The 13,497-nt window shown below is 38.9% G+C and overlaps 1 protein-coding gene across 1 annotated transcript in view; it reads right to left on the reverse strand.

The window, feature by feature from the left end:
• RASSF6 (Ras association domain family member 6) overlaps window positions 1-13,497 on the reverse strand; it is a 48,405-nt gene that overhangs the window by 24,573 nt on the left and 10,335 nt on the right. The window contains exon 3 of the mRNA XM_007998867.3: window positions 2,154-2,232. Within this exon, the coding sequence (XP_007997058.1) occupies window positions 2,154-2,232 (79 nt within the window). The remainder of the gene's footprint in view (window positions 1-2,153; window positions 2,233-13,497) is intronic.

The raw sequence follows: 13,497 nt of genomic DNA on the forward strand, positions 1-13,497 counted from the left end.
CTGCTCAAAGAAATCAGAGATGACACAAACAAATGGAAAATCATTCCATGCTCATGGGTAGGAAGAATCAATATTGTTAAGATGGCAATATTGCCCAAAGCAATTTACAGATTCAATGCTATTCCCATTAAACCACCATTGACATCCTTCACAGAATTAGAAAAAACTGTTTTAAAATTCACATGAATCCAAAAGAGACTGAACAGCCAAAGCAATCCTAAGCAAAAGAACAAAGCTGGAGGCATCACACTACTTGACTTCAAAGTATACTACTGGGCTACAGTAACCAAAACAGCATGGTACCGGTACAAGAACAGGCACACAGACTGATGGAACAGAAGAGAGAACCCAGAAATGAGACTGCATATCTACAAATATCTGATCTTCAACAAATCTGACAAAAATAAGCAGAGGGGAAAGGATTCCCTAGTCAATAAATAATGCTGGGATAACTGGCTAGCCATATAGAGAAAATTGAAACTAGACCCCTTCTTTACACCATATTCAAAAATTAACTCAGGATGGACTAATGATCTAAATGTAAAACCTAAAACTATAAAAACACTGGACAATAACTAGGTGATACCATCCAGGACATAGGCATGGGCAAAGATTTCATGATGAAGATGCCAAAAGCAATTGCAATGAAACTAAATATCAGCAAATGAGATCTAATTAAACTAAAGAGCTTCTGTACAGCAAAAGAAACTATCAACAGAGTAAACAGACAATCTACAGAATGGGACAATATTTTTGCAAATTATGCGTCTGACAAAGATCTAATACTCAGCATCTACCAGGAACTTAGACAAATTTACAAGGAAAAAAAACCCAAACAATCCCATTAAAATGTGGGTAAAGGGCATGAGCAAACACTTCTTAAAAGAAGACATACATGTGACCAGCAATCATATGAAAAAGCTCTACATAACTGATCATTAGAAAAATGCAAATCAAAACCACAATGAGATACCATCTTACACCAGTCAGAATGGCTATTATTAAAAAGTCAAAAAATAACAAGTGCTGGTGAGGTTGTGGAGAAAAAGGAACCCTTATACACTGCCGGTGGGAGTGTAAATTAGTTTAATAATTGAGGAAGACAGTGTGCTGATTCCTCAAAGACCTAAAGACAGAAATACCATTTGACCCAGCAATGGAGAATAAATCATTTTATTATAAAGACATATGCACACATATGTTCATTGCAGCACTATTTATAGTAGCAAAGACATGGAATCAACCTAAATGCCCATCAGTGATAGACTGGATAAAGAGAATGTGGTATATGTACACCATGGAACACCATGCAGCCATAAAAAAGAACAAGATCATGTCCTTTGTAGGGATGGAGCTAGAGGCCATCATTCTTAGCAAACTGATGCAGATAGAGAAAACCTAATACTGTATGCTTTCACTTATAAGTGGGAGCTAAATGATAAGAACATATGGACACATAGAGGGGAACTAGAGACACTGAGGCTTATCAGAGGGTGGAATTTGGAAGGAGGGATGGGACCAGGAAAAATAACTAATGGGTATGAGGCTCAATAGCTGGGTGATGAAATAATCTGTACAGCAAACCACCATGACACATGTTTATCTATGTAACAAACTTGCACTTATACCCCTGAACTTAAAAGTTAGAAAAATGCTTTCTAGCTTCAGGACTTTCCTGAATTATTTCTTTAATATTTCAAATTTTTTATTATTTTGATATAGTGCACATCTATTGGAATCTAATGCATTCATTTTAAAACCCAGATCAAATTTTACATTACAGATGCATCATAATTTGTTTGAATAATCCCTAATTGTTAGGGACATCTTCAAATTTTCTCCATTACAAATGACATCACAATGAATATTTTTCTATATAGATTCTGATGCATTTGTAAGAAAGTATTGTAATAGATTTTCAGCGGAAATGCTGTTAAAATGTTCATATTCTATTTTTAAAAGAGAAAGAAAATATGTCATTAAAATTTTTAAATGCTTTTCTATCTCAAAAATGCATAGAAAGTCACAAGTGTTCCAAGCCCAAGTCTAAAAGAATCATAATCAAGTTAAACTTTCACCTGTTTCTTCCAGAATTGTCTGTCTGTGTGTGTATGAGTGAATAAAACTGGATTGCCTTTCTTCAGTGGGCTTACCTCTCCATATAAAATCTGCAAATTTTTCTGGTTCTCATAAAAAATGTTATAGGTCTTCAATAAAGAATTAAGTTGTTCCCTAAAAATAAAAATAAAAAAAAATACAATCAGTCTTAGGGTTTTTAACAGTAAAAGGTGATAATGGTACTTTCATAAAGGTATGAGATAGAAAGAAATAGTTTAATGGAATCTTTACTATTCTGTCACTTTAACTTAACATAGGTCATTGGAAGTGGAAGCATTCTTAAAATATCAGCAAATGTTGGAGGTGCTAATTCATAAGTAAATAACCAAAGGTAGGAAAATGACTGAGGACAAAAATGGTGAGAATAGTGTTCTGTAGCAGGAGGCAGCCACAAAACAGGAATTCGGTTTCATATTCCTTTGTGTGTTTCAACATTTACAACCAACCTAAACTAAGCACTGGTGTTTGGCTGATACCGTCTCTGCACACACTACTCCCTCCTGTGTGCCCAGGGCATGGGATGGGACACCAGTGCCCCAACTCTCCAAATCTGTGTAACCTTGTGTAAGCCACTTAGTATCCCTGAAATTCCACAGCTGTGAAATGAAGGTGATCTGCCCTATTTGCCGGGGCTGTTTAGACCATTAAAAGCAACCACGGAAGTCAAAGATCCCAGGTGGCTGGGTGAAGTGAAAGACAGCAAGGCTCGTTGTTGCTGTGACAGGGGCGCTCCTCTCCTGGCCTGACCCACACAGCTGACAATGGCAGGCTTTGGCCAGGAAAGCTTGTAGGGGAGGAGCCCTCTTCCTTCCCGCCCCTTCCAGCTGGTTATCAAGATCTGAGACCATATGTGCTGGTGAATGACTCAGCACTTTCTTGCCTGGAAACTCCTCCCTGTGTCTCCTACTGGGAGCACAGCTAGGGTACGGAATGCTTCTGACTTATCTCACCCTTTGTGGCAGGTGGGCCCTGGCAGTGGGAACACTGGCTCTTACCACACCTCTATTCTATCTTTCTCTCAGTGTCTCTGTGTCTTAAGATGCTCCTCTTGAGATGATCATCGTTTCTCACCTGGATTATTGCAGCAGCCTCCTAAAAGCCTCCCTGTAGCTGCTGTTTACTCTCAACAGCAGAAACTGTTTCAATGCAAACCTGACCATCTCTCGTCTTTGCTCAGAACTCTTCAATGTCTTCTTGTTTTTCAGATTAAAAGCCAACATCCTTACGATAGCTTAAAAGGCTGGATGCAACTGGTCTTCTGTTACCTCTTTCATCTCCTTTCCTCCCACCGTTCCCTCACTCCATGCAACCACCAGCCTCCCTGCTGTTCCTTGGCCACTCCAGACACACTCCCATCTTGGGACCTCTGCACTTGCACTTGCTGATCCCTCTGCCCAGAAAGATCTTCCCCCAAACTTTCACCTTGCCAGCTCATTCATTTTCTTTAATTATTTAATCAAAAGTTATCTTCTCAAGAAGTCCTTCCTGATCACCCAGTCTAAAAGTTCACCTTCTCCCAGCATTTCGTATCTTGATTTTCTCCTTTGCCCCTGTCCCTGAGTCACCTTCAATATAGTTTACTTATTTCCTTATGTTCTGTCTCCTCCATTGAATGTAGCTCCAACAGGTCAGGGGTATGTATACGTTTTGTTCACACTGTATCCTGTGCCTGGAAGAGTACTTGGTACATAGCAGGAACCTGACAAATTCTGGTTGATTAAAATTATCGGGAAATTCTCATTTCCTAAACAACAATAAACAAGGGAAGAAAAGCTTTCTCACATAAGCAGTTTTATATATATTTAAAAAAAGACCCAACAAACCGTGATATTAAAATTCCAAGCATTTCAAATGCTAAAATCCCTTTGATCCTCAATATCTGTCACTGTCTCATAAGAAAATGAGAGGGCAGGAAGTTTGGTCCACTTTATTCACTCCTGTGTTCCCGGTTCTCGGAGCAGAAACTTGCTCACAGTAGGCTCTTCTTCAATAAATACTGAATATTGAATAACAGAATTTATATATACTGTTACATGTTTGAAATCACGTAAATATACATGTTACCATTGGCTTTTTCTCATTTGTAATTTTCAAGGTGTACATTTCCAAGGATCAATACACTCCACACAATTGCCATAAAAAAGATTCTCCTGAAGTCCTCCATACTGTTAGTCCATTTCCCAAGTGGATTACTTCAAATTTTTAATGTTAATGAACACGTCTCTTCTAAACATCAGTGGTCACACTGATTTTGTTCTCCCGGGATTATTGTCATAGGTTATTTCCTAAAAATCATACTACTGGTCAAGAACATGAACATGATTTGTAGCACTTACTGTTTAGTGCCAGAACACTGTTAAGAAATTTCACCATAAAGAAATTTTATGGTAAAGAAATTTCAGGGACACTTGGGATGCAACTCCTGATATGCTGAGCTGTGAGAGTTGTTATGAAAGCAAATGGAGCCTTACATTATCTTATTCCCTCAACTTCTGCTTCTGATAAAAGTACATCATATAGTAGAGTATGAGCAGCCTTCAAAGTGTTTACCTCAGGATCATGTGCAGTTGGAAAATGTTTCTGAACCTGAATAGAGCCTGACGAAATCCTCAACTGAAATAAGTCTCCAAATGACATAAGGAGTTGGCAAACTGTGGTCCCAGGCTGCCCATTTTTGTAAATGAAGTTGTATTGGAATATCACCACACTAATTTGTCTGCTCATTGTCTGTGGCTGTTTTTCTGTTATGACTGCAGAGTTGAGTAATTGTAACAGAAACCATATGACCTACAAAGCCTGAAACATTTATAATCTGGCTCTTTGCAAAGAAAGTCTTCCAATCTGTAATCCACTGTGTAATACAGCGTAGCTGGGTACCATAGAAGTCTTCCGTATTTTTCTCAGCATGAGCAGAATCTTTTTGATTATTAATTGGACTTTGAAAGATTTTGGAGTGTTGAAGATTAGAGCTCAGTAAACTAAAGTATTGGAATAAAACTAGGTAAATTAGTGATGCAATACAAAGCAAGGAATTAGAAAAGAAAATTTAGAAGTTGCCTGAACAAACTATAGCAATGGTGAATGTTGTCCAAACATTTCTTTTAGTTCTGTGTACCTTACCAGAGACACTTTTGAAGATGATTAGTTTATGTACCTGATGAAACAATATGTCTAATATAATCTTGAAAATAAAATGTATGTCTGTAACATTCTAATTTAACTTGGCATTAAGGGAACAACACGGTGAAGAATTACTGTTAAGTTGATCATCTGTGTCTATTCACATTACGCCACCCCATAGAAGGTCATTTATTCAACAGGACACAGTTGCTGTGTGAGCACAGTCAAGAGGCCTCAGTCATGCTCAGAGAGTGGGTGAGAGCTTTAAGGAATAGATGTTGCCTACGGTGAACCTTGGTGGGTGAGAATTAAACAGGAAAAGAAGAGTGTAAAGAGTTTACCTGGCAAAGAAACAACATGAACAAGGACATGTAGCTATTTCTATAGTTCGCAGAAAAAACTCAAGAGTTGGGATTCCAAAAATACAACATGTAAAATGGGAAATGCTGAGCAATGAATGAGCCCCGTGAAACATTTTAAGAAACTTGAAATTCACTTCGCAGGCAATGGGCAGCTATTGAAGATTCTAGGCAGGGGAAAGACATGATGATACTAACGATCACTAGGTAGAATGTGGAAGATAGATATCAGTACTAGACAAGATAGAGGCAGCAAGATGAGTGAGATCACTGCAACACTAGTGCGGTAGAGGTGCAGAAATGAGGCTGATGTTCCTTGGAAAGGTGAACAAATGTCCCATGTCTGTGGAAGGTTCTAAAGTCCAGAAGAGACCCGTAATAATTACAGGCATTGTATGGTTTAGAAGACCCAAAGGCAATCACTAAAGTGTTATCTGGGCAGTCCCTACTCAATGAGAAGAGCACTGATTTAATATACACTGTGGCCGCCTCTCAGTGGCAGTTTTAACAGATTTTTTTAGGGTCCACCTAAGTGTTACATACGGACCCCCTCAAAAAGAATTTGTGAACCTTTCCCCCTAAAACCCGTAAAAGTTCACCTTCCAGCATGATCAGACTGCTTAGCATAGACTGTTTGATGGTCTTTAAAATACTTTCAAATCGGTGATAAGAAATTGATTCTCTGTCCAGTTTTCCAGTTTACAAGTCTGTGATGTCCAAGGCACGCCCAAGAAACAGACACAAGTTTCTCACATTTTTATATGTGAGGTGCAAAAAATTGATTTTCTAGGAAAAGACCTTGGTTTTTGGAACATGAACCACTGTATCACAATAGTAACAAGGCTGTTTTTAAACATCATCAAACACTAAATAATACAGATGGTGTTTTCACTAAACTGAAGAAAACCAAACTTCCATATAAAGTGGACTTCTAGCTAAATGGACATGTAAATTATAAGTTTCTCCAGGATAGAAGTTGGCACCCTGCCACACTGTGGAGAGAGAATCCTGGTATAAGCTGATGAACACCCAGGATTCTTCATCATGGCCCTGGAAGAGAGCTAGCCAGCGAGAGACTGACCTTGGTAGGAGGCAGATCAGCGGGAGGGATGCTGAGGGGATCCCAGGGTCCTGTTCCTTTAAGGCTCCAGCTTGGTTTTATGAGTAATAGTGGACCCGGAGTTTACTGTAAAATGCTCTGGTGTACTTTGTACTTTGTGGCCTGTATTGCAGCTGCTCAGCAGATGGGAATTACCCTTACTCTGACGTTTGCCATGAATAATGTACTTTGCAAGAAATGAGTTCCTCAATCTTATCAGGTATTTGGCTGGCTGGAAGAAACAATTTTTATTTAACTTTATAAAACTGTAATATACATGAATGTGGGACAGGATTATGGGTGGAAGTGAATTATGTCTCATATCCATAGACAGAGTGGATGTCAAATATTAGTTGTACTAAGAGAGTTTTTTCCTCTTGTTTTAATAATGACTTACAGCATAATTAAGTGGCTATCTTAGTCCTTCCCCCAAAACCAAAGAACCCTGTCCTACTCTTTACAAAGTGATTTTTTCAGTTTGAAACCACTAAGGACAAAGCATAAACATTGTCATATGCTGTCACCCTACACAAACTTGAAAGACTTCCGTGTGATACAAATGAACCTTAGGGGAAAATACACTCAACAAAGCCGCCTAAGTCATATTTAGCCCCTGGCTGTGCTTCCTGAGTTTGTGTTACTTCTGCTTCTTGGAGACTTGCTGAAAAATGTTCATGATTCCAATTAGGCAGCCACTGAGCTGCTTAGTGACAACAGCATTAAGAACAACATTCCATCCCAGCACTTAAGGAGGCCGAGGTGGGCGGATCATGAGGTCAGGAGATCGAGACCATCCTGGCTAACACAGTGAAACCCTGTCTCTACTAAAAAATAGAAAAAATTAGCTGTGTGTGGTGGCGAGTGCCTATAGTCCCAGTTACTCAGGAGGCTGAGGAAGGAGAAGTGCATGAACCCTGGGAGGTGGAGGTTGGAGTGAGCCTAGATCACGCCACTGCACTCCAGCCTGGGTGACAGAGCGAGACTCCGTCTCAAAAAAAAAAAAAAAAAAAAAAAAAAAAAAAAAAAAAAAATTAGAACAACATTCCACTGTGTGTGTTGCCATGTTTAAGAGCAGGAACCAAAAACATTTGAAACTGACTTCAGCAGGTGAAAAACTGAGGCAGAAAAGGATAATGATAATTAGTTCTCTTGCACAGGCTTTCTTTTTCCCCATGGATTTTTGTTCATGATATTAAATTTTAGCAGTGAGGCTATATAACAATTTCATATGTCAGGTTAAAAAAGCTGAATTTAGAACTTTATATTTTTATATTTTATAAAAAAATTTTATATTTTAGAATTTATAAAATTTTAGAATTTTATATTTTTATAAAATATGAAATATTAAAGTTAAACATATTAAACATTACATTAAGTATGTAAAGGTAACAAATTGATTATCTGCTGGGAATTAAGGTTGTGATTTTTATTTCCTATGTTGTAATTCTATACACCTTGTAAATTGTTTTCTTTCATTCTTTCTTTTCTTTTGAGACAGAGTTTCGCTCTTATTGCCCAGGCTGGAGTGCAATGGTGTGATCTCATCTCACTGCAACCACCACCTCCTGGGTTCAAGTGATTCTCTTGCCTCAGCCTCCTGAGTAGCTGGGATTACAGGCAGCTGCCACCAGGCCAGGCTAATTTTCATATTTTTAGTAGAGATGGGATTTCACCATGTTGGACAGGCTGGTCTCAAACTCCTGACCTCAGGTAATCCACCTGCCTCGGCCTCCCAAAGTGCTGGGATTACAGGTGTGAGCCACCATGCCCGGCCTATAAATTCTATATAAGAAATGTATGACACTTTCATGGTATTTTTTTAGGTTCATAGAAACATACACTCTTGTATGTTTCTGGAAAGATGGAATCAGGAAATATGAGGACACAGAAGAGAATTGAATAAAGCATTCTCATCAAGCCATTTGCCAAGACAAATAATCATTCCATATTACTGATGTCTGCAAACAGAAGCAGAATTTTCCAAACCCATTTTATCCTTTATCCCTGTCCATTTGAATCCTGGAATTAAAATTACAAATTTTGGCTCCTTTTTCATAAACAGCCATGGTACCAGGTCTTTTTGCTTTTGGCTTCATCTCCTGGTTCAAATGATGAAGACAGAATGCTTTTCATTCTTTGCATAGAGACCCTCCTCAGCTAGGAAAGTAGGTTATTCACATTTCCTTTGCAAATGAAGGGATTGAGTTCCAGAGTTTGGAAACTGAGAAATTTGTGGAGAAGTAGACTATCTTGATTGAAGTAAAAAGGCAAACCCTAAATTATTAGGAAGCTCTGAATTCTGTCTCACTCTTCTGACTTCAAATACCTGAGGAGTTTTCCCTTTTTTCTACAGCCTCACCAACATATATTATTTTTTGGCTTTTTTATAAAAGCCATTCTGACTGGTGTGAGATAGTATCTCACTGTGGTTTTGACTTGCATTTCTCTGATTAGTGACAATGAGCATTTTTTCATGTTTGTTGGCTGCTTGTATGTCTTCTTTTGAGAAGTGTCTGTCCATGTCTTTTGGCCACTTATACACTGTTGGTGGGAATGTAAATTAGTCCAGTCGCTGCGGAAAGCAGTTTGGAGATTTCTCGAAAATCTAAAAGTGGAACTACCTTCCAACCCAACAATCCCTTTACTGGATATAGACCCAAAGGGAAACAAAACATTCTACCAAAAAGACATACACACCCCTTTGTTTATCACAGCACTATTCACAATAGCATAGACATGGAATCAACCCAGATGCCCATCTGTGCTGGACCGGATGAAGAAAATGTGGTCCCTAGACACCATGGAATACTCTGCAGCCATAAAAAAAAGTGCAAAATCATGTCCTTTGCAGCAATATGGATGCAGCTGGAGGCTATTATCCTAAGTTAACGAATAGATAATTAGAAAATCAAATATTGCATGTTCTCACTTATAAGTGAGAATCTAACCCTGGGTACATATGGACACAAAGATGGGAACAACGGGCACTGGGGACCACTAGATGCAAGAGAGAGGGAAGGGGACAAGGGCTGAAGAACTACCTATTGGGTACTATACTCATTACTGGGTTGATCAAGAGAGAGGGAAGGGGACAAGGGCTGAAGAACTACCTATTGGGTACTATACTCATTACTGGGTTGATGGGTTCATCCATACCCCAAACCTCAGCATCATGCAAGAGAGAGATGAGGGAATGGGGCAGTTAGGCTGATACTTAGCTCATATTTGGGTTTTGCTTCCCATTTGCCCATGGTTTAGCCTTCCATTTCCTGTTTTTCTGAGACAAGTCTTACAGTTTTTTTTTTTTTTTTTTTTTTTTTTTAAGCCAGTTGAAAAGTAAACACAGGTGTGCCACACAACACCAATATTATGGGAGCAGAGGCAAGCTTGCTGTAAAATTACACCCTTTGTGTATGAACAGATAGGGACTTCTGCGCTTATTGAGAATGAATACCTTGACTTCACACTCTGATGCCCCTTGCTCCCTTGGGAGGGAGAAACTATCCTGTTTAATGAAGTCTTTCATTTATTGTAGTGGTATGCCTTTCAGCCCCCTGGACGTTTGGGATTGTTACTAGAGGGTCTGAAACACAACAGGGAGCCAGTGATTCTCAGGGCCATCAACATGAGCAGGAGCCTGAAAATGGGAGCCTTCCTGACACACAGGCTCTTACACTCACTGGCTCTGACTCTGTTCTTCGGTAATGCTGCCATGACTTTCACCACTGGTTATCTTTACATTCCACAAATAATAATAATAATAATAATAATAATAATAATAAGTAAACTCCTTGCTGCTATTCAGGGGATCCTCCAAACATTCTCCACACTAAATCTAGAGTATGTAGAATGTATCTAATCACATCATCTGCTTTGTTAACATCTTTAAATGTCTTAAATGTCTTTCAATTTCTTTTGGGATAAAACCCCCACATCCTTATGGCAGGTTAAGTCCTGTTTGGTCTCTCTCCTGCCTTCGTCTTCAGCCTCTGTTCAAGAGACATTTTCCCCGTGTCCTGCACCCCAGCACCCTGGGCACCTTTCACTGGTGGGAACTCTTTGCTCCACGGCCGTAAGAATTTCTGGCAGATTTCCTGCATCAGAAACACTCTCCACCCACTCCCCTGAACTTTGATAGCTCCCTCCTCACTCAGATCTCTGTACAAACATTGTTTCTAGGGAAGCCTTCTTGGATCTCTTGTTTAAACTAGGACTGTATTCTTTCATAGAACTGGGTTCCTTCCCTCAGAATACATGTCAGTTTGTTTCAGGTCTTTAGACCTATGTGGACCTCAGAGTGTGATCCCTAGACCAGCAGCATCTGTACCACCTGGGAACTCAGACATGCAAATATTCACCACACCCTAGAACTCCTGAATCAGAAACTCTGGGGATGGAGCCTAGCAATCTTTCTTTTAAAGAACACTCCAGGTGGTTCTGATAAAGGCTCAGGTTTGAGCTACAGCTTCAGATTGCAAGCTCCATGAGTAGGACAGCTACTTCTTCTCTTTTTTCCCCTCCCCTCCCCTCCCCTCCCCTCCCCTCCTCTCTCCTTCCTTCCTCTCCTCTCCCCTCCTCTCGTCCTCCTCCTTGCCCATGGTATGCTCTCTTAGGGAATACGGTATAGAAAATTCACACATCCAGAAATTCAAATAAATTCCATACGTGTAATGTATTTCTAGAGTCTGAATTTTGACTTCATTCGACTTTCTATGAGAACATTTTTAGTATATCTCGGGCAGACAAATGATCTCATTATTTTTAAACCTCCTTAATTGATAAAATAAGTAACGGCAAAGTAGATCAATTTTACTAGGAATAACCAATTATTGAGTCATATTGATATGCTCAATGACTGTGGACAATATATGCTTATTGAAAAATATCAGATATAAAAAAAACTTAATGAATGTCCTTCTTTCACATATCTTGTGATGACGTTATTGACCTTTTTGTGACAAAATAACAGATGAGATACCCAGTTTCTCATAATTGCTTTTCATTTCACTGGATCATCAAACATGAATAATGTGAATTTTTAAAAACAATCCCCATGTGGACAAAAATTCTAATTTTTTAAGTAGATGCTTCTAAACATGCAGTTAAAATCCTCTATCTCTGGCTTATTTTAAAATTCTAGCTTTCTATACAAATATGTCAGAACAGGCTCTCTTATACTTTAATTAAAGACAGGTATTCAGCCTTCTTCAGGAGAAGATGCTCTCCCCTTAGAAACTTACCTTCAGGACTCACAGGGGCACTCAGTGTTTGCTCCTATTCCTCTGATCAGGAGAAGACCCTGTACATGAAACCTGGGCAAACATTGCCTTCTGGCTCTACTGGCCAGGTAGGAGGCAGCCTCTGGAACACTGGCTCTTTGTGTTTAATTTGTGCTTAGAAGTGCAGGTGGCTCGTTCCTTTGTTTCAACAAAGGTTGCTGGCCAACATGCTTGGAAAAAGAAACTGTTTGGAATAATGCACTTTCTGCTAAAATTTATTACATCATGTTAATTAAACTTATTTACTAAGGACAGGAATGTACACGTATCTTTTGAGCTGCCGTTAGAAGAGGCATAGGCTGCAAAATTTATGTTAGGTTCCTAAGTAGCAGAAAAAGTCTAATAGGTTCTGAGAGTGAAATGTGATCTGCATTCTAAAACTGGATTTTAACTTCCCCATTAATTTGTTGTTGTTGTTGTTGTTGTTTAAATACATGGTTAGCATTTATTCACCTCTAAAAGTGCCCAGATTTCAGGCTATGACCTAAAGTGAAAATACTTTGAAAGTAACCTTAAAAAGCTTTATTTTATTTTATTTTTTCCACCCAGCTCACTATGTGAAGCAGTGTGCAGTGATGACTCCGGGCAATAAAACAGCACCTAGAAGCTTAGTCATTTCAGCACAAAGCTAACTAACCTATGCTAATACCCTTTGAACAGGGAAGTTTCTAAACTCAGAATCTCATCCAGTAGTGGGATAAAAACGTTATGTTGCCTACTGCGCTGTCATTAATATCAGGACCTCTTATTTTACTGATCATATGTAATCCTCATGAAATTTGCTGAAACCAAAATTCTGATTATGAAGATTCTGTTTTACCATTAATTTCCATTCTTTTCATGTAGTTCTGTGCAGGAAAATAAAAATACGTCAATAAATTGTTAATTTTTGTCTCGTTCACCACAACAATGCCTAGTATAGAGAGGGAGCTAAAAAACTACTTGCCAAGCGAATAAATGAGTAGGTGTGTTTGCCAGATTTGTGGTATGCTGGATATCACAGTTGGTCAGTGGCATTGTTATAATTTCTGGTGACAGCCTGGCAGAGATTTCCCCCAGCTCCAGGAATTTTGTTTATGTTAGAAGGTCAAAAGTTCTCAGAACTTTAATCCTTTCCTACTGTGAGCATTTGTTCTCAGACTTCAGTATGCATCAGAATCACATGATTCATTCTGGGGTGAAGCCTAGGGTCTATACTGTGAACAGGCGTCTGATTCAGAAGCAGGTGGTCCATGGACCTCATTTTTAAGAAATGCTTCTTATTCCATCTCAAATGTTATGTGTCCAGGACTGAATTCTTGATCCTCAATTGCAAACCTGCTCCTCCTGTAGCTCCTGCTTCTCCTCATGATTTCACAAAATGTTAACTCCATTTTTCTAGATCGAAATTTTTAGAATGATCCTTGGTTATTCTCTTTCTCTCATACTCCATGTCTAACTCTTCTGGAAATAATCCTACTGTGTTGGTCTTCAAAATATATCCAGAATCTGATCATTGTTTTCTACCTCTACTGCTGCCACG

Source organism: Chlorocebus sabaeus, chromosome 7 (genome assembly GCF_047675955.1).
Source record: "Chlorocebus sabaeus isolate Y175 chromosome 7, mChlSab1.0.hap1, whole genome shotgun sequence".
Taxonomy (NCBI): Eukaryota; Metazoa; Chordata; class Mammalia; order Primates; family Cercopithecidae; genus Chlorocebus; species Chlorocebus sabaeus.